General features: G+C 43.1%; 1 protein-coding gene across 5 annotated transcripts in view; it reads right to left on the bottom strand.

Annotated features, from left to right (window-relative positions):
* Positions 1–987: 987 nt before the first annotated feature.
* The window catches only part of tln2b (talin 2b), an 82119-nt gene continuing 61250 nt past the window's right edge, over positions 988–21856 (bottom strand). For 3 of the 5 annotated variants that reach the window (XM_076732749.1, XM_076732747.1, XM_076732748.1), the window contains exons 38-57: positions 21643–21775; positions 21428–21529; positions 21131–21301; positions 20192–20338; positions 18572–18673; positions 18317–18436; positions 17532–17678; positions 15646–15812; positions 15108–15291; positions 14533–14658; positions 12830–12946; positions 12084–12269; positions 11541–11648; positions 9182–9287; positions 7766–7890; positions 5353–5478; positions 5188–5250; positions 4932–5114; positions 4321–4446; positions 988–3413 (exon numbers count right to left, since the gene is read on the bottom strand). In XM_076732749.1, the coding sequence (XP_076588864.1) occupies positions 3285–3413; positions 4321–4446; positions 4932–5114; positions 5188–5250; positions 5353–5478; positions 7766–7890; positions 9182–9287; positions 11541–11648; positions 12084–12269; positions 12830–12946; positions 14533–14658; positions 15108–15291; positions 15646–15812; positions 17532–17678; positions 18317–18436; positions 18572–18673; positions 20192–20338; positions 21131–21301; positions 21428–21529; positions 21643–21775 (2668 nt within the window). In that variant the 3' untranslated portion in view covers positions 988–3284. Of the gene's footprint in view, positions 3414–4320; positions 4447–4931; positions 5115–5187; positions 5251–5352; positions 5479–7765; positions 8414–9176; positions 9288–11540; positions 11649–12083; positions 12270–12829; positions 12947–14532; positions 14659–15107; positions 15292–15645; positions 15813–17531; positions 17679–18316; positions 18437–18571; positions 18674–20191; positions 20339–21130; positions 21302–21427; positions 21530–21642; positions 21776–21856 lie in introns of those variants that run through there. The other 2 variants (XR_013077255.1, XM_076732750.1) reach the window with 2 other exon arrangements.

Here is a 21856-nt window from a genome sequence, read left to right as displayed (position 1 = left end):
TTTGATTGAGGAAGTTAATGACCTGCGCCACGGTGTATCACATTAAATCTAGTGTCAACAAGGTGCATCCAGAGTTCATACTGTCTTCCATATGCAGGAAAATGACATGAAACTTAATGTCTACTCAGTGCAAACCAATAGAAAAACAGAGAGAGCTTGAGAAATAGATATAGGTTGAAGAGGGGTTATTGAGTGCATGAAAACCTCAGCCTAAAATCTTTCTGGTTTTCATGTCATCCATCATGCTGACCATGGTGCTGGATATTTTGCAGACAACAGCCATAAATGCAGGACCTTCGTGGAAACTTGATTACGGCTGTAACAGAGAGGTTTACTGATTACTCTGAAATCATTAAGGTCAGTACAATAAGAGACCACATGTCTGCTTTCATTCATCTACTGAGGTTTTGATAACTCCATGCAAACGCCAAAGTTTACCAGACAAACATCCTCCTGGTCCTCGCAGGACTGAAGGGGGAGAGAGGGTGAGTCGCAGATGGGCACTCCCAGTGAAACACATGGCTTCAGTTTCCCCTCTCCACTGTGTGGCCTGGCCTTGCATGAGACCAAAACACTCAAACAACCAAATATGGTGTTCATTAGGACAACTCAGTGTATTGTGCTGGCCACCTCGAACCAACACACTCTGCCCCCATATGCTTTCTGAGGGGATCAGCTTGAGTGTGAAATCAGCTTCAGAGTGTGTCACCTGAGTTAAAAAAAAAAAAAAAAGGCCAAGCTCAAGTTCAACTCTGTCTTATCGCCAGGAGCAGACCAACAAAACGCCAACATGAGGCCGCTTCTTAACAGCCCTGCAAAAGGTTTCAGCTGTGAAACGCAGAGAGCACAATTAATGTGAACCAAAACATCTAAATGGGAATCACTGCATACTTCAAGGTCTGGTCTGTGAACCAGGAGGAAAAAAAAAAAAAAAAAAAAGCACATCCACTATGTCCATATTTGGTCTGGCTAACTTTGCCAATCCCTCCACTAGAACATATTTCTCCAAACATCCACTGACCCCTCTGACTGAGGAGCTATTAAGGAGAATACTGACATCTGCTGGAAAGAATGCAGGATGACCTCCATCTATTGACCGCATGCATTGATGCGAACAGGGACAAAATAATCTGAACGGTGCTGGTTGTTTGAAACTCTTTTATTTTTGGTGAATACAAAAAATACTTTTGTGACCAGATAAATATTATACATACAGCATCAAATCATAAAACTAACGCAGTCTGTTAAAGAAAGCACAACACCTATTCATAACAGAGCTAGTAACATCTTCTATTTCTGTTAATACTCACAAATCAGTTGGACAATATATTTCAGGGTAATTCTTACATTTACTGATAAAATCATATTTTTTTTTTTAATAGTGGTTAGACAATGAAACAAGGGAGTTATTTAGTCCAACTTTTGAGAGGGACTTGGCATAATGATTTCAACAGTTTCTCAACTTCAAACACAAATTGCCACATGCTCATGGAATGCAGTCTAGTGTTAGTCTTCTGATATGGTCTCTAAATCCTACGGTATCCACAGATGCCCTTTTATATCAGCATTATACCATTGGAGGCAAGTGGGCCACCAGCCAAGGCATTGTAATGTATGGCAAAGGACAAGGTGACAGTTTATTAAGACCCCGATGGGGATTAGACTGGCATATTGTTCTGATCCAGAGAGGACAAGGCTCAGGCTCCCACCCAGCCTGATCTTCAGCCGCTTGCATGGCAGACTCAAGTAAGGCACTAGTACACAATGCAGTCCTGACACTGGCACGGACAGACTGAGGAAATGAACTGCTTCGAATTTCCAATATATTACACGTTAATATACTGAAGGAAAAGAAGAAGATTGAATTAGTTTCCTCAATCAGACCTCGAATCTATTTCCTTCTGGTTTGTTAGGAGAACGTCCTACATTTAATACAATGGAAGCTTTAAATCGCCTTCTTCAGTGCGTATGTGTATGAGCTACTTCAGTGCATCATGTATGCTCGTTTCATGAAGGGCCCCGAAGCCAAATATCATTGCACACGATCAATCATTTGACAGCGCAGACTATTACTGTTTTTGCTCGATTATTCAGTGTCATGTATTGCTATAGACTGTCAGTCTAAAGTGAAAATGCCTTTACCATGACAGGGCAGTGACTGGTGGAGAATAACTGAATCTGTGTGTGTGTGTGTGTGTGTGTGTGTGTGTGTGTGTGTGTGTGTGTGTGTGTACAGTACAGTGGGTACCTGAACAGAATCTGGCCAGTGTTAATGGGGACAGGAACTGAAAACACGACAAGACAAGATAGAACAAACATGACAAATAATGTAAACATATATTTCTTACACAGCTCTGTGTATGAGAGGGGGGAACTGCCGGGGTTACAGGAAGTGACAAGCAGCATGACTTATTTGGTCACATATAGTCCAGATTCTCGAAAAAAAAAACAGATTACACCTGTCTGCTCTTTAAGAACCAGTTTCTTTAAAAAAAAAAAAAAAAAAGAAGTCAAGACTAAATATCTTAGCTAGTGTTGGCCAGTGGTCTGTTTTGACATTTACTCTCTAATCAGAACCTCTCACTGTTTGGCGTCAAGCTGAACAACATAGTCTAACCAGAATCCTTGATTTGTAAAGGTTTGCTAGTTTAACAGCAAACCCCAAGTTCACATTTTTATTAGTAAAATACAAGTGCCTTTCCACTCTACACTACTCTATTGGTTAGTAGCTTCATTGATATGTATAGACATTATGGTGCATGCAAGCCAGTGGTGAAATGAGGCACCCCCCCCACCCTCCCCATGGACCCTTCGATTGGTTCTGCCTGTTGCAGACACATCATCAGTTCATTTCTAACTGCTCTAAACCTTCGACGATTATAGAACATTCAATGATTATATTTCTGCATTCGTTACATCTTCGATTCATGATTGTAACAGTCAGAAATGCTCATGATGCAGTAACACTCACAAAGCAACGTTTATCATACAACTTTATCATACCGTCTCCACTTGCTTATAGTGACAGCTTTCTCCACGCTGAACTCTGAATGTCTATGCCGTTCACTGACAAACACATACGCACACCACACACACATACACGCACACACGCACAAATACACTACAGAGCACAGGCACTTGTTTTTCTCACCAAACAGGCCTGTTTCAAGTGCGGTATATTCCTCGGTTATATGAGAGTAAAGCAGCCAATCGTACATCGGCAACAGCTCCCCATGACTAGAGGGTCTCATCGGCGTGGCGCACGTCCACGTCCGCTCAGCCAGTCAGCCCTCGTCCTCCCTCAGCTCGCTGGGCAGGAACTTGTACTGCTGCTGTCGGATCTGAGCCAGCTTCTTCCGCGCTTCCTCCAGCTCTCGCTCCTTCCTCAGCATCTCCTCCTGAGCCGCAATGATCTGAGGAGAACGGGAACAGATGACAAGAAACGTGCCTTCCACTCATCATAATCCCATTCCTGTGGATAGCTTGATGTGGGAAACCAATAGCTGCACGCATTGGGGAAAATACAGGAAACGGCATCTTGCAGTGACAATTTATGGCTTGAAATGATGCAAATATCTATAAATTTACATATGTGGAAAAGGTTGGTGGTGATGCATGTAGAGATGTGAAAAACTTGAATTGGTAATTTCATGACAATTTTTGGATTGCATGTGGTTTCTTCTCAGTCAGACTGAAACATTTTCTGAACTGTTTTCAGCTAAAAATGAATAATAGTAGTAAGGAGAGCTAGCATTAGGCTATAACATCTTGAAAATAATGATGGTAGTATTATTATTTGGGCCAATCACAGTCTAAAGCGGTTAATGTCATCCAAGGCTTCCCTCTGTGCGACAATGATCAGACATCAAGGAGAAAATGAGCCTCACTGGTCAGATGGAAGAACTGACAGGCTGATGCCCAGCTGCGGTGCACCGCTGACTGAGACAGGAACTCAAGTCAATCAAGATGAAAAGTAAAGCTTCCCGTAGCACCCTGGAGTTTAGAAAAAGAGACACTCACTCTTCAATTACTGTCAATTTTTTTTTTTCCTTTTGCAAAGATGAAAAGGAAGCAAGTTCTCAAGTCTTCAAGAGCTGTGATGCTTTGCAGCTGTGGGTGTCTGGTAAACCTGGTAAACAGCTTTGAAATGAAGCTGATGGGCTGTTTATCCACAGCAGCTCATCATAATTTCAGAAAAACAACACTTGGCATTTTGACATATGAGCAGAGGTGCAAACATTTGGTGAAAAGGGCAAACCGCACAATGAGAATATTTCTATTCTGGGTCTCACGTAAACATGTTTCAGGATTGTGTCTCACCTGAGCTATGCCTCCAACGAATTTGGTCTTCACCACCACGCTGTCATCGTCAGTCTTGTCAAATGCCGCTTTCTGAGCTGCCTTCACCAGGTTGTCTGAGGCTCGCTTCACCGCATTGCCAGCAGCCTTCAAACAGATCATCCTCGAGTTAGCATGCACGCAACATACATGTACAGCGCTTCCACAGATACATTTCTAAAAGAGTACCTCAGTATGAATACTAGAATACTGCTACTTCTAATACTATACTATAATAAAGGCAATAATAACAATACTGTAGTAATAACAATAATAGTAGCAGCTGTAGAATAATGCAGCATAAATATAGAGTAGAAATAATATACATATATTTATTTAATACATATAGACTTTCTGCCATCACTTTGGCTATTCAAAGGCTTTATTTCTTCTTTTAATTGATTGTAAACATTTTTAACTATACCGTCATTTATCTTTAATCTTTATACTCTATTGCATTTATTTCCTCTATTTTATTATTTACTCCATAGCATGTTATCATCTTGTATTTTGACTCTTAGCTCTCAATAGCTGTTGTTCCTCTCTTGCGGTAAAGCGAAGGTTGACAAATAAAGGTTGAGTTTCAGCGCTACCTGTAGTCTCCTCATGGCTTCAGAATCCTGGTCGGCCTTCACCTTGCAGGCCACCAGCAGCTGAGCCGTGGAGGCCGCGACCTGTTTGGCTGAAGAGATGAGCTTCTCCTCGCTGGCGTGGCCCTGCACTGAGGCGTTCGCTGCCTCACACAGGTTACTGGTAGCTGCCGCTACCATACGCGCCTGCAGCAAGTGACAGAGTCACACAACAGCTTATACAGTAATTAGAAAATGTTTTGAAGTTTTAGCAACTTACAGCTGATATGAGGCCTTGAGACCACTGGCCGTCATCCACTGCATTGGCTAGATTGGATCCCACCTGAGGTAGACATTGGGTAAAAAACATCATGTATATGTTGTTGTACATCGGTGGTCACGTGTAGTATCTTGCTGAGAGTCTGCGTAAGGTGTGCTGACCGACCTTTCCTTGTGCCACCAGTTCTCTCTGAGCAGCTGATGCAGATTTAACAAGCGCGCTAGTTGCTGCAGCGATGGACTTTGCTGCTTCTAAGATCTGCTCCTCGAAGTCCAGCGTCTCATCTGCCTGCTGTAAGTAAAACAACATATTAATTTAGACTTACAGCTATCAGCCTCCTGAAAAAAAGATCATTATGAGCATGTGGCCAGGTCAACCAGGGCCGTAACCTGGCTGTTATACTAAGATCATGAGTCATGATCTAATATATGGATTTTTTTAAAAAACATATGTTTAACTGTTAACTGAATTTCCTTTGTATTCCACTCCCCAACATGACGGTCTAAATGCTGTTTCAAAGCCTTTTCTACACTGCCATGAATAAACTTCTGATGAATGTGTTGCCATCATTTATTTATCATTTATTAATTGGCCTAAATTAAGCAGAATCTACACATAGAAAATATTAAAAACACTGGAATCAGCCTATAAAATATCCAGTTTCAATATTCATTTTTAATTGGAGTGTAACACCTCCTCCGCCTTCCTAAAACTGTGTGAGTGCATGACCTCAGTGTCCTCAGTTGTAGCTACAGGCTTGAGCATAATGTTCGATTTCTCTTTTACAAAAATCAAAATGAAAAATGGCTATTTTTCAGTGACAGCAGTGTGGCAGCAGGATACGACGTCCCATTTCCCAAACCTGTACTAAATACCGTTCTGAAGATCACAGTGCCTCAGTTCAGAGACGGTAAACAAGCGGCCATCTCTGCCTCAGCAGTCGACAGCATGTGATTGACCTCCATAAACACATAAGGCACACGTGGCTGGAGACAGGGCGGGACACTGTAGGAATATGTTTGATATATAGTTGGACTGAATAACAACCTAATATATCAAACATATCAGACAGAGCCCTGCAGAGAAGGCTTCCAGGTCTACAACGGCTCAGAGAGGGTGGGGTGGGGGTGGGGGGGGTGGGCAAGGCAAGGAGGCATGCTGGGAGCAGGCGAGCCCTCCCTCCTTACAGGGTGGGGGCGGGCTGAAGGAGCGGAGAGGAGAGGGAGTAAAGAGGAGGAAGAAGAAGAATCCAAGCTGTTTTAGACAATTCAATGAACCCTTTCTGAATGTGCTGGAATATAATACAGACTTTAGGGCGGCTTAATGCCTCCAAGAATTGAATGTGATAGTTTGTTAGCGCCGTCTCAGCGAAAAAACTAACTCTAATATCTCACTAAAATAAAATATGGCGCTCTGAAATTGAGTACTTTGTGCACTGCAATACTTACATGAGCTTTAAGGCAGAAACAAATAGGCAATAATTATGTGTGTAAATTCCTTTATGTTAGCTAGTTTCTGAATATAGTAACGCTTAGTCGTAATTAACAATGTGAATGTCCTCACATGAGTTAAAAACAGTTCAGTGGTGTTCCCCCTTTAAAAGCTACTTGGTAAGGCATGCATCCTATTAGATCACTAGAGGGAGACACTGACACCTAAAAGAGGAGCAGCCTTTCACTAATCCCCTTTCATAAAGGTCCTCATAAAAGCAGTCTGTAGCTGTGGAATTACAGTATGAGACAGAGTATTATATGGTCTTTAATAAAACAGGGGTAGCCTAAGTATGCCTTCCTTTTTATCACACAGGCAGAGCCTTGAACTGACAGTCACGTTGTGTCCAGGAAGAGGTATAGAAAAGGGGGAAAGCACTACAGGCACAGAAGGAAGAGCACTAGTATCCAGCTATCCAGTCTCCAGAGACAGATAAACAACACAATCATGCAGTAGCACACCACGAACACAACCTTGCATTGCACAGAACAACATGAGAGTAATTTCACTTTCCAAAAGCACCGTCACCATCTCCTGTGTTATGCCTATTTTTATTGCGTATGATGCGGTGCAGCGGTTTTGTTTCTTAGGCAATACCGCAGCATGGGGGGGGATGGGGGGATGAATAACAGGCTGAAAAAGCCTCCCTCAGTTTAGTTTAGAAATGACTGCAATAAAACAAAGGAAACAAGTTCAATAAGACAGAGGCCCCCCTCCTTCGGAAAGGGTCACAACAGTTCATCACACATTTGAACTCATTCCAACATAAGCTTGAGGGCCCAGCGGTGTAATTGCGTCTCCTGGCAACACAACTCAAAATAACGTCCAAAAGTACCTCTGTAGAAAGTTTTCCGAGCATCATATGTTAGCTCACCGGACCAGCTGTCTGAGTCGACATGGTATGCGTAAACATTTTTTCCCTCCCTTAATGACATCGAGATAGCAGCGCTGAAAAAAAAGATGACTCCACTTCAAAGTCAGGGTCACCTTTTCCTACCTTTGGCCCACATCGTCTCCCTGCTGATTAATGCCAAAAAGCTGTGCGTGGGTTTGTGTGGGTGGGAAAGGTTGAGAGGGGCACTTATACCTTGGGCTTGGCTCTGGGTTTCAGCTGCTCTAGTTTCTTGGCTGCAGCTTCAATGGACGCCGCTGCTCCGAGGAGCTCGGTCTCGGCGATGACAGTGGGGTCCTCGGGGTCCACGCACTCCGATCCTGAGCGGAAACATCACACACCCCGACGCTGGTTATACAGGCTTTTCCAGCACAGCCTCACAAAAGAAACATGAGTGGAATAAATCCGGTGATAACATTTTATTTTATGTACAAAAAGGTCAACACTATGTTTCAGCTATTTTTCACGTACTCATTCACACCGTCCAGGCATCACCAAGATGCTAAATCTCAACTTACTTCAGCTGCAGCAAAGATCAGAAGCTCTACACACTCCAGAGAACTGTTTGCAGTATGACAACAATGCCTCAAAGTTAAATAAACTAAGTTAGAAGAAATGCACATCTGATGGATCATTGTCTTTTTATAGGTTTTTAAGTGCCCATAAAACGGAGCTGTTTGGGAACAGCTTGGTAAAGCAGATGGAGTGATGTTTCCATAGATTATGTTGAGCTCAGGGGAAATCTGTTCTGCACCCCCACCCCGTCTGACTCCTCTGCCCCCTTCTGACTCTATGAAAGGTGATCTGGAGGAACAATACACAACATATCCCACTTACCTCCATCTGAGGCAGCGAGGAAAGAGAGGGAGAGAGAGCACATGGGACATTAGAGGGGTGAAGTGGATAGCCCCGCTGGGTCTCGGGCTATACGCTGAAATCTAATTCTCATCCAAACACAATCTATTACTCCTGTCAGATGCAGCAGTGCAGCTTCTAGCGGAAACACTCGGGTACATTTGTGTCATAACCAACCAACAGAGCTTAATTTGGAACAATTTGCGCGGCAATCACTCGACGGTGCGATTTCAATATTCTCAAGTGATTTTCATGACCTGTGTTTATGATGGAAGCAGACAGGTTTGGTGGCTTGACTCAATAATGCAATATTTTTATTCATTCAAGAGGATTAGGAGTCCTTTGACTAATCTCTAACATCTCTGCAATCCTATCATGGTTTTTACATTTCATCAAACTGAGTTGGCTCCTGATGGGAGTCCCCGTGCTTCAAAATGACTTTATTCTGCAGGTTCAGCTTTCCACTACAGCAGCTATAATGTCTCACTGTCATTTTAGAATTAAAATGTGTTGCCAACAATTTTTGGACAGCACACAGGCGCAGAATAAATTACATTATAGTGCTTCATAAGGTACCATAAAAGCTTGGAATACTAAATACACACGAGTTTCATGTGTGTGTTAAATGGTCCATATAATCCTGACATCAGCCAAAACGCGGTCATCGGTAACTAAAGGTTGTCAAGCTGAACTTCTGCCTGCGTGCGTTGTGTAAGAGTGTGTGACGGTGTGTATCAGCAGTGTGTGTGGCCTCACCCTTCATGGCCTCAGCTGTCTGGACGAGCTCCGTTACACACGCTGCCACATGCTTTGAGTGCACGGCCAGCTGCTGCTTCTGCTCGGACGTGGGCTTCTGCAGCACCTGAGAATACAAGAGGCCAACGTGTGCACGTGCACACACGCACATACGTGAAAAAGGCACAAGTGAATGTAATGTAAAAGATGAATGCAAATGATACTCAAGCAGTTTTAAAAGAACATGGTAGCTTTGCTATTGAACAGCATCGCGCTTCACACAGACAAAAAATTACAATAAAACAATGAAATGTTAAAAATTAATGAATAACAATCAATAAAACAAAATAACAACTGGAATAAAAATAAGGTAAGGCTGTAACATTACTCCAAATAAACAGCCAGATTAAAAAGAGCTTGCCATTCTAATACCAAGAGGCAGTGAGCTCCACAGTTTAGGGGCATAAAAACAGAAGGCAACCTCTCCACCACTTTTATGGGACACATAAGGAACATTTAAAAGAAAAGTGGTGGAAGACCTGTGATCCAGCCGGACCATAAAATGAAATAAAACCTCTGATGTAGGGAGGAGCAAGGTCACTTAAAGCTTTATAAATAAGTAAGAGAACTTTAAAATCAATTTGAAAAGATACGGGTAGCCAGTGCAGCAGCGCTGTAATGTGATCCATTTTCCTTGTTTTAGTTAAGACTCTCACTGCAGCCTTCTGAGCTAGCTGTAGTTTTCTTATAGACTTTTTAGGTAATTGAGTAAAAAAGGGAATTAACGGCTAGTCGTAACAACACGAGCGAGTATTTCAGCATGTGTCTGACATAAAAAAGCTCAAACTTTGGCAACAAACAGCCAGAGATCTCTAAGATTTGCACGGCTGCCGGGAATAACTGACAAAAAGACATTCATATGGCTACTCTGCAACTCTTTGCCCCCACCTAGGCCACGATTGAGGTGAAAAATAACATTGCAACACTAATAATTAATTAAGAGATATTAAAAATGATTGACTTGTTAGACGAATCTACACTTTTTTCCTGTAAGTCAGTGACTCTTGATGCACTTTTCACATTTAGCTCTTTTGTTGCTTGAGCAGCTGGTTGACCGGCGAAGTGGAAACACTCTTTATATTAAGACCAGGAATTCTAACATAAGGCACTTTTAGCAGCCTAACGTCCCACCAGAATCAACATGATGTACCCGTAACTACTTATGCACGCGAGATGATTAATTAAGTCATTTAATACATGAATTAGCAATTGTTACATGTCAACACACTTGTTTTGAGATAACACAGGGGTAGTGTTATTATGAGCTAAGGAATTTAATGAAAATAAATTCTGCTGATTAATATGCAGATTTATGCAACAAGGTGCTCAGAAATTCAATCTGATCTTCTGCCGAGGTGCAGATATAAAAAGACAAGTTTCAAGATGCATGTGGTTACAGACGGATCAGACTGCTGGAACAAAAAGCTAATTCCAAGTCTTCAGCTGTGCCACTCACAGGTGAAGGCAGGTAATCATTCGTGAGACCTTCTATCGAGGGTAAGGCTCTCTATATCCTATATTTTTCTTATTGACAACAAGCCTGTAGAAAAGAGCTAACAATGTGTGAGACTCCTGGACTGGTGCACTCAAACCCAAGTTGATTTGTTCAGACAAGAGCGTAAATACTTTATAACAGATGAACAATACAGTTTATAGTTCATTTTTATAAAAAGCTGAGGAGTTTCCAGACAGCTGTCCACTGTAGGTTTCAGCAAACATTACTCAGACAGGAGTCATGAACCAGGAACTGTTTTCAGCCCTGGATTAACACACATTTAGTGCACTTGTGAGTATTTACAGCAGCAGGATGGTGGACAGTACGTGGGATTGGTCTGACTTAAACTACAGTTATCAAGTCGCCCAGAGAAACAGAGAAGCTCATTTCATTTATTTGTTTCTGGACAACAATAGAGGTCTGTGGCACAGAGGCATAAACTACACCAGGCTTTGGCTCAGATAATACTTGTTAGAAGGATCAATTCATTGTTGGTTTTGGTATTTCTGCTGACAATAAGTAAAACAGAATATCACCAGCCTTATTCTTTAAGTTCAGGTGATGCTACAGTAAACATAAGCATGACTGACAGGAAGCCAGGAACGTTTTTTCAAGCATCAGCGGATTTAATCCCACAGATAAGACCGGTAAGTCTCACTTGGTTATAGTAAATATCAGGATCCACTTTTCCACACTGTTGCTACAGACTTACGCACGCACACACACACACACATGCACACACACACACACACACACACACACACACACACACACACACACACACAGTTCCATGCTTCATTCATGAGACATGTGACTCATTCTGACCTGCAGCACTTGCTCCAGAAGGTTGATGTATCCGGTGGTGCACTCAGCGCTGTACTGCAGGGCCTTGCTCCTCAATTCCTCGCTCACTTCTGGGTGAAAAGCTGCTTGCTGGAAAAGGACACAAAAAATGTTCCCAGTGGCAGGTTGAGATTTAATACAGGTCCTGATATAAGAGTGGAAATATGCTCTGTGAACAGCCTTTACACAATTTTAAACGTGGATGAGAAGATTATCTAGTGCCAATCGAATTCATGGCTAATAAAACCTCTAATTCTTCTCTTTATTTGTAATGCCTTGATTTTTCTCTGTATTCCTTCTGTTTGTGTCTCGTTACAAGTGCTATACAGTTACTAAAGGACATCCTGACTGATGCTTCACTGCACGACTTTGAAAAGCGACTGAGTCACTACCGGCGGGAGCAGCCATAAAGCAGACTAGACTCTTCTGTCCTATCTGCTCTCAGCAGGCTGGGCTCACATGTTCCCTGGCAGCCTGGTGATGTCTGTGTGAGGCCAGTTCTGGCAGGGCGGCGTGGATTAGCACCTTGCAGGTAGTCAGCATATCAGAGATGGCTTTGCGGCTCAGGTTGGCAGTGGCGATCACGTCCTCCTGCTGAGCAGAGTTGCCCGCAGCCACTGCCTTGGCCGTTGCTATGGTGATGCCCTTTGTCATACGGATGAACTCCTCGGGTGTGGTGGACTTGTCTGGGACGTCCTTGGAATGGAACACCTGACATGATGAAGACCCACAGACATGTATAGTTGGATAAAGGCGTGGCAGGGGCTCAGACGTGTTAATACAGATGGGAACGTTCTCAGAGAAGAAACAAAGAGGATCACATGGACTCTGTATAGCAGCAGAAAGTGTTGATATTGATAGCAATAAAATCGGTGGTTCGGTAGGCTGTGTTGAATTTGGCTTCGGCTGCATCTCTTGGTAAAGCCCCCTCTCGGGCTCGGGCTGGGGGGGGGGTCCTCCGATAAGGATTAGCAGTAAATTACAAGAAAAAAACAAGCTCTTGAAATCTTCCTGTCTCACTCTGCCTGCACCTGCTACCCAAGCCGTGATAAGAGCTGTGAGAAACCTGCAGGGGCTGAGAGGGAAGGAGGAAGGAAAAGAGCTGGACAGATAATAAAGGAAAAAGAACAAAAAGCTCCCTGTTTTGTTCAGAATAATAGACATAGATATCCCTGACCCTGTTTCAGCCAGCTCTGCAGAGAGGCTGTGTCTCATCAGTTGACTCCTCAAAGACCATAAAGAAGACGTTTGGGCCTGTGAGGCGCTCTTACTGTCAACTCCTGCTTGATGCACTCAATGGTGGCCTCCAGTGCCCTCGTCCCGCGAGTCGCTTCATCCTCCACCGCCTTCACCGTTTTTAGAAGAGACGTCACGTTGGTCACCATGACCTGTCAAAGAAAGGGGGCATTGATGAGGCTCGCAGTCACACCAGCAGGTGGAGCTCTTTCTCCTCAGCTGCAAAACGTCAGAAAATTATTTTTGCCTCCTCTTTCACTGATTCCATTACTGTGAATAATGGCTACATGTGTTGAAGGTGCTTATCTAATGAACATTAAAGAAATCAGCTGCTGACGTGAGAGAAGCCAGGGATTTATTTCAAATGAAAAGTGGATGATTTACGCCCGGCTTATTCAGTGACACTGAGGATGAAAAACAAAAAAACCCCAATTTTTTTTTCAAGTTTTACTCATGGTGACCTATTCTGTTCAGTCTGTGCTGCATTCAGTGTACATTAGCAAGTCAGGAATTTGAGCGCCAGGAGTCTGAGAGGGTCCTGATTGGAGGTCACCATATGTTGAAGGAACAGAAACAATCTGTCAACATAACCAGCTCCATGGGTGGCCCCAATTCCATTTAGATGAGAAAACATAAGAATCCCCATGCAACAGTTAGAGTTACATGCCGTGCTTGGGATGATAGTTGCGAGAAAAATAAATAAATAATATGAGGAAGTTTGCAGAAGACTAGCAAATCTTTGGTCGGGGGGGGGGGCGTCTGGGGCCCTGTCACTGGCACAAATACAGCGTGCTTTGATCTTTGTTTCTCTGTCGCAGTGACCGCAGCTGCACCAAGGTTAGATGCAAAGGGCTGGAAGATGGTTTGATGACCAAGATCATCTGGAAGTTGTTCAACATCTTTTTTCTGACATAAGAAAAAACTTTGCCTGAAACTCTTTAAAAAATTAGAACACTTAATATTTTCTCTGTATTAGACTGAAATTGCTTTATATTACACTTTATGTGCACTTTATATTATAGCTTTACTTCACATTTATTTCATGTTCAGAACTTGTGTCTCCTACCGTTGCTCTGTTCTTACGTCACCTACAGTATGCTCTGTATGTTCTCAAAGAGGAATCCCTCATGTGTTGCTTTTTTCCGAGGTTTTGCCAATTTGTTTCACCTTTGAAGTTTTCAATGTGGGGTTTTTCTCTACCCAAACTGAGGGTCTAACAATAGACTGCATAGCACGCAGAGAAAAACTTGTGTTTTTGAGTTATATAAATAAAACTGACTTGACATGACAAATAGAATTGCCAGGCTGAGCTTTACTTAGATCAGGTCTTCACAGTCAAGCTGATTCAAACCCTTGTTCTGCTGTAGTCTCAGCGGTCACAACACAGAAAGTCCTGCAGTTCTAGATCCCAGCAAAGCACACCAACCCTCTCTCTCACACACACACAAAGTACATCTTAGTGATGGGTCTAGCCCCACATACAGATACGACAGAAAAAGAGAATACCTCACAAACCCTGATATGAAGTGTCACATCGTTCTTTTGAAAAATAGCCTTATTTTTTCTATCAGATGCGTCAAACTAAACATAGCAACAATACAAAGAGAGTGTTTGAGGAATACATGACTGCATGCATTCCTCTCAGTGAGGAAGCATAAGCTGAATAACAAATTGGAGATTCGTGTTGCTGAAATCAATACACAGCTAAACCAGATATGATGGTCATTTGTTTCTTTACCTTGGCGGCACTCTTCAGCTGATACATGGACGGGTCGTCGGCTGCTTTGCCGGCGGCACATTTGGTGGCACCGATGAGTTCGGCAAGAGCTTTGGCTACATCCCGCACCGCGTTTATCAAAACCACCTAAAGGAGATAGAGCTGGTATCAATATGGCACAATGGTCAGAGTATAGGTTTATCAGTAGCCCCCTGGGGAGAGGATTTAACACTGCAGCCCTTATCACTCCCACCTAGTCATGATACTTCAGACTTAGCAGAGGGCAGAGACAGAGGCAAACACACAGGGGAAAAGAGAGGAGATACAATGTATATCAGATAAAACTTCAATTACACATAGAATCTAACAGTGGGTGTACAGAAAGATAGAAGACATTCATTGTAGATGACTAATATCTCAGAATAGTATAATGATAATGGGTTATATAGCTGGTTAAAGCTCTGTGCAGCTGAATTAAAGAGTAATAACTGAGCTTTTGTTGTAAAACAAAAGGCATCTGTGACTGCACATGGCTGAAACATCTGTGCTTGTATTAGATATTCCTTAGGGTAAAATGAGTTTTGGGTTTTCATCACCTGTGTCTCTGGGTCCTCAGAGCCCATGCTGGTCGCCCCCAGTTTGACCACCTCAGTGAGCTGAGTGATGGTCTTGGCTGAGGACTGGGCAGCCTGGGCCAGTTTCTCCTGGCTGGACGCGGCTCCAGCAACCAGCAGCTTGGTGTCCTCCACCAGCGCCTTGGCTGTCTTCAAGATGCTCTCCCTGTGGGACGGGACACATTGTGTCACAATCTGCTCCACAGTCACACTCAAGTACCAGCAATATGAAAGGAAGCTGTTGCTGCTCTGACACAATGTGTGTTTAGTAGGGACAAATTACAACTGTGTTCATTATGTGAAATGCATCTGCATATTCGGCTTTATTGGCAAACTGCACTTCTCCTGAGTGAGTCATCAAAAGACAAAGGCGAGCTCTTGTCTTACAGTGTAAAAACCTAGCAACAGAAATCTATGTTATATGACATTTGCGCTCATGAAAACCATGAATCTATTGCCCATTTTTAACATCATGGAATGTCTTGGTCTGTCTGCTTTGTTTGTGGCAAGGTCATCGCACCTGTGGTCAGCAAAAGACTCTTCATTCTCGGGGTTCAGTGTTCCAGCTGAGGCGAACATGATGGTTGTGTCCAGGTCAGCAATGATGCCAGAAACAGCGCTGGCTGCTGTGATACAGGCCTGGGTGCCTTTGTTCCCTGCCTGCAGTGCTGACAGTACCAAGGACACCTGGAACATAAAGCATTAGATATGCAGAGAGATCCCCCAGACATGCTGTTTCCAGAGGTGTAAAACAGCTAAAAATAGCCCCAAGTTTCTGTATGCATTGCACATGCTTAATGATTAAACAGTAGCTTTTCCTCCTCATAGGGTGTTGGTGGAGCCTTTATAAACCAGGTGAGTGAGACTGCAAATGTTTAGTGGGAAAGATGTGGACGAGCCAGATTAAAAGAGGACGCTGGGAGCAGAAAAATAGAGCAGGGTCTGAAATCAGTGTCTGCTGCACAATCACATTAAGTCAATGAGCCTGACTCTGCAAATCACACATCTCCCGTGAAGCCTGCTCTCTGCCCATCCCTCAAAAACAAATGGAAAGCCCTGAGAGGTACGTTTCAACGAGGCACGGGCCTCACATATCAGCAGGCGTGAGACCCCAAATTATTCAAGTTTGATATGAACCCTGAATCAAATCATAGCCTCAGAGTGGAGAGAAATTCTAATGTGCGAGCAGCGTGGCTAGCTGCTGCCAGGGTCACAGCAGGGAGACATTAGTATTATTATTAACTGCACAGTGTGAGCGTGGTCAGGAGAGCATACTCTCATAACCTGCATGAATGGTACAATAATACAGCAAAACACCAGTTGTTACTGAAATAACATACATTAGCCTATATTCTTCTGACTCTGTACTAGTTCAACATAAATATAGCCAACAATTATCTAAATAATCTGAACTGCTTCTTCTTAAATCTTGTTCTCACATTTTAAAATAGGTATATATATACAGAAAGAGAGAGTGACAGAGAGAGAGAGAGAGAGAGAGAGAGAGAGAGAGAGAAAATTACTGAGCAATGCATGAAATATTTTTTCATAAAAATGCTAATGCCGAGTTGATGCTGCTTCGAAACTTCAAACAGCAGAGATGGCAAATTATGACAGCAAAAACAGACTTGCCTTAAAAAGTCAAGATAAATATACTGTACATATAAATGAGAATTACAGCCTCATGGTTGTATGTATCCCTGTATTGACATGTATGTCTCCAGTGAATAATTTCCAGTGAGAAACATGGTGTCTTCACTTAGAGACTGTTTTTACAGATGACTGACAGAGAGCTTCATCACATGGTGCAGCAACAATCACCCGAAGCTCAATATCAGCAAAACCAATAAGCTTGTGGTGGACTACAATGCTTCAGATATGGATGTTGCTGCAGAGAAGCAACAAATTGTAAAAGTGGATGATTCACACACATCTAAAACCAGGCAGCACAGAACACCTCTACTATCAGTACAGTTTCAAGGTGGACACCCAAGATTAGTGTCACCTATTCAGTATCTGACTAAATATGAAATATGGTCACAATCTCCCCTGCTGAGTCGAACAATGGCCAGAAAAGTGTTTCTGCAGAATATTGTGATGTCACAGTGAAGCTGACCTTTGACCTTTTGGATATAAAATGTCATCACTTCATTTTATCCTATGAGACATTTATATGAAATTTGAGTTATGAAAAAACATGATTTTTGAGGTCACAGTGACCTTTGACCGCCAGATTCTAATCAGTTCATCCTGGAACGCAAGCGAATGTTTGTGTCAACTTTGAAGAAATTCCCTCAAGGCCTTCCTGGGGTATCGCGCTCACGAGAATGGGACGACCTAATGCCTCTGGCCACAGCTATCGCCGGCGAGACGGCATAAGAAGCTTCCTTCTGCAACACGGCTTACCTTCTCTGTGACTGCGCGGGCACACTCGATGAGCTCCCTTTTGGAGAAGCTGTCAGTGGGGCTGAGCTGCAGGGCGCCAGCCTTCTGGACCAGGTAGATGCAGCCATGGCCCAGTTCTTGCACCCGTGTCTTTATCTGGAAGCCGACCTGAAAGCACAACCAGGCACCGGTTTACACTTCATCCATCCGCTCATTTGTGTCACTGTACTACACAATTACAATCATGTCCTAAACTGGCATGTCTCTCATCCAGTGGGTGGATAAAAACTGATTTCAAGCACCCTCAGAGAGGGGATGCTGGCACTGCACCTTTAATTTCCAGATTGAGATTCATGGGTGGGTGGTACTTCATTGTAAGCATCACTATAGGCTTTTAGACTTGTAGAGGCACAATGTCGCTATGGTAACCAGCAGGCTTTCCAGCAGCCTGCTATATACAATATATTGATAAGAGCTGTGTGCTTATTAGTGCAATGTTTCCACACATTTCTGGACTAAACAGAGGAGCCTTTAGAAAAGATGCGGCTATTGAGAGTGATGGATGCCGGAGGGGTTTATTTCTGTTTGATCTCACACTGTCCGAGGCAGCCTTGAGGAAAGGGTGTCATATCAAAGCACTGCAAACATCAGCTCTGATCAGCCCGTGAGTGAATCCATCCGAAAGGTTTTTTGGTGTTAAATGCAGGCCTAAGCTGATATTTCAGCCAGACATTTCAGGGGCGTGTAAATCTTTCATGAGAGTATGTAATTTTCCCTACAAAGGACAGAAAAGCATGGCTTCTCACCTCCTCTGGCTCTGCAGTGGCTGCAGCAAGGCGTCCTTGGTGGGCTAGCTGTCCATAGTCCACTGTCACCTGAGAGGCAAGGCCGCCAAGCTCTTCAGGGCAGGTTACCGACTTTGTCATCTGGCAGCAGAGAGCACATATATCATCAGCAGAGGCAGATTAATGGTTCTGTGGCCCTACTGGTAAATATTGTCATTGTAGATTGGAAAATTATGGAAAATACACATGAATATCCAACAGCGTTACAACACTCACCATCTCCTGTGCAGTGATAGCGATGGCCTTGGAGAACTTCACCATGGTGGTCTGATAGTCCACAAAGGAGCCCTCAGGTTCAGGAGGTGTTCCCTCATCCACCTGTGAAGATCAACCTTTCAGTGTGTTTGTGTTTTTACACTACTCCCATTTCCATGAGACTTCTCATTCAGTTTTGCACCACTTTAAAGTAAAGCAGACTATAAGGGGTTTTGCGGTTTTGATTAGCAATTGTATTAGTTATTAGTAATTGTTCCGCCATTTTTTTACAGGCCTTGTTTAATAGCGGAGTTAAACCTTAAGTAAGAAGCTGCTAACTTCTGTATAATATTATTCTGCATTATGTGTTATTTTATGAATGCTTCATAGACAAAGATGTTAAAATGTTAATATTTTATTTGCCAGGTCAACAAATAACAAGAAGTTGCACTACCATTTTAATCAACCCTGATTCCAAAAAAGTTTGGATGCTCTGTAACACATAAATAAAACAGGATGTGATAATTTGACGTACATGCAATTGAAAAAAGTCCATGAAGAATAAATTTGATGTTTAATTTTGTCAACATCATTGTTTTTTGTAAATATCTGCTTATTCTGAATTTGATGCAGCAACACGTTTCAAACACGTTGGGACAGGAGCAACTAAAGACTGGGAAAGATGTGGAATGCTCCAAAAACACCTGTGTGGAACATTCCACAGGTAAACAGGTTCAGTGGTAACAGGTGATAGTATCATGATTGGGTCTGAAAGGGGCATCCTGGAAAGGCTCAGTCTTTCACAAGCGAGGATGGACCGAGGTTCACTGCTTTGTGAACACATGATTGGATAAAGGATATTACTACATGGGCTTCAGAACACTATAAAATATTATAATACATTACAATAAACAATTAAGTCTTCAGCTGTCAAGTGTCAATAAGCCACAATGAATGGGCAGTTCTTCTACAGGGTGCATTATTGTAGGAGTTCAGATAGTCCAAGCTTAAGGCTGATTAATTTAAAAGGCCACTACAAAGATAAAACTAACTATGCTGGCAAATACCAACAGTGGATGCACCCCATTTAGCAAGTTCTTTTTATAGCACAACTCTTTAATTGATATATAATTTCTTAGCAATTAAAAAGCCATTAGTGAGAACATATAAACCTTTTTTATGTATGCATTCTTGTAAAGTGTTCCACTCTATATAGGCTACTGGGGTTTTAATGAAGGTTGCTCCTCTTGTATGCTTAAGCTCAGGCTAAAATGAAAAAAAAAAAAAGATAAGATCTGAGCCGAGTGTACATCTGACTGTGTGCAGATCATCCTCAATTATTAACCACACTGTCACCACAGTGACATGTCCCCCTGCAGGATGAATGACAGCTAACATCACCAGTGGGCTGTGGATTTAAAACCTGTCATCTACTGGACTACTGAGAGTCACTGACAAGGATGCACTCTCTGCACACACACTGTGGAATCACTCTTACAGGGAAAGCTCATTTTGCCTTCAGACAAATAAGATAAGCGTCAACCTGAAATCTATTTTAACTACCTGAGCAGACTTCTCGTGAGATGGTATCACACACTCTGTGCTCGCATTCTCTATCAAAACACAAACACCCTCACTCACCCTGCCCATGGACTCAGCGATGGACTCCACCATGCCCCCGACCATGCCCCCTTCGCTGGCCGCCTCGTTCAAAGTCACCATGATGTCGTCCACAGCCTCCTTCATCAGCTGGGCTGCTTCAGAGATGGCATCGTGGGTGTGGGACGCCTGGGGACACAGTCAGCTGATTAACGTTTCTGTGACACTGTCTTGGTCCAGCCAGAAGGAAATTTATCAGCTTGACAGCAGCTCCAGAGTGTCCCTACAGCTGATAAGTACTCACTGCCTCACTAGAGGACACGTCACCAGGCTGGATTCCTGCTGCTGCAAGGACTTTCACCACTCAAAATTCACTTGCAACAGGGATATGGAATATTTGCAAGGGGGAAAAGGGGCTGGAGGTTGCAGATTCATTTACAGACTAATGTTTCAAAGCAACTGTGTCTTCATCAGAGTCAAAAATGTGGAAGTTTGCTGTGCTTGAACTCAGAAGCAGCCGATTCAGCTGCAGAGACAGGCAATCTTACAAGACAACACAAGTTCCTTTTTTTGATTTTATTATTTTGTGTCTCTAATTATGTTTGAGGAACAGCAGAATCACCCGAGAATTGGATTACAACTCGTGCGGTGAATGGGTTTTAAAAAATGATGGCTAAAATCTTAAAATCAATTCAAACACTAATAGAGAGCTATAAAACCTAGTGAGAACTCCTGCGGCTTTGTTCTGTGTGAGTTTAATAAGAGCAAATGACTTATAGCTGAGAGAAGAACATATAATAGAGAATTATATAATCGTATCATATAATAGGGAAACGTCTTCATGCTCAGCAGTAACGAATGGCTTGATTCTCTTACAAAAATGATCTACACTGGAAAAAAAGACTGCATTACTGTCTTGACCTGCTGAAATGGATCTTACTTGGTGGGCTAAACACGCTTGCTACATGAACTGATTTGTACCTTTGGGTTTCCCCCACCCTCCTTGGCAGCATAGAGCATCTGCAGGGCAGACTCAGACAGGGTCTTGGTCTGGTCCAGGATGGTCATCTGCTGCTGGTGGTCGTGCAGCTTAGAGGCCAGGCCCACCGACGCCACAATGAGTGGATCGAAGTAACTGGCCAACTGGGTCACCTGGGAGAATGAGTGTAAGAGAGCTGTCTGAGGAAGGATTGGATCACAAGATGGAAAGCAGACAGAATTGTTTTTTTTCTTTCTAAATCCAGTGGGGATGAGGGGGATATATGGTCAGACCGGCACCTTGTGTCCTAGCTGGGCAGCCTCGCCTCGGGCCGCTGTGGAGACAGGATCAATCAGATGCCCAATCTCCTGCACAGACGATGTCAGCTGCTCCTGGAGCGCCTGGTGAGTTACAACGGCACAGAATTACGTTATAAGTCACAACAGAAAGACTACAGATTCCATTAAGTTCTTCCTCTCAGACAAGACAGAGCTGATGGGGAGCTTGAACTCACTTCCATGGAGATATCATCTCTGCAGGGCAAGGTCTGCCCAACTGCAGCCAGGGAGGCTTGCTCAATGTCCCGGATACACTTATTGATGTTATCAATGGAGTAATCGCACTCCCTCTGACCTGGTGCCTTGTCCCTATCATCAGAAATGTTGAAATGGACATACACAATTACATTACTGCTTTTCTGTGCCAATAAATATAAAGAACATATATAC

The sequence above is a fragment of the Chaetodon auriga genome, chromosome 6 (assembly GCF_051107435.1).
Source record: "Chaetodon auriga isolate fChaAug3 chromosome 6, fChaAug3.hap1, whole genome shotgun sequence".
In the NCBI taxonomy this organism is placed as follows: domain Eukaryota; kingdom Metazoa; phylum Chordata; class Actinopteri; order Chaetodontiformes; family Chaetodontidae; genus Chaetodon; species Chaetodon auriga.
The sequence above is the reverse complement of the archived record's forward strand: the minus strand, read 5'-3'. Positions and strand labels throughout refer to the sequence as shown.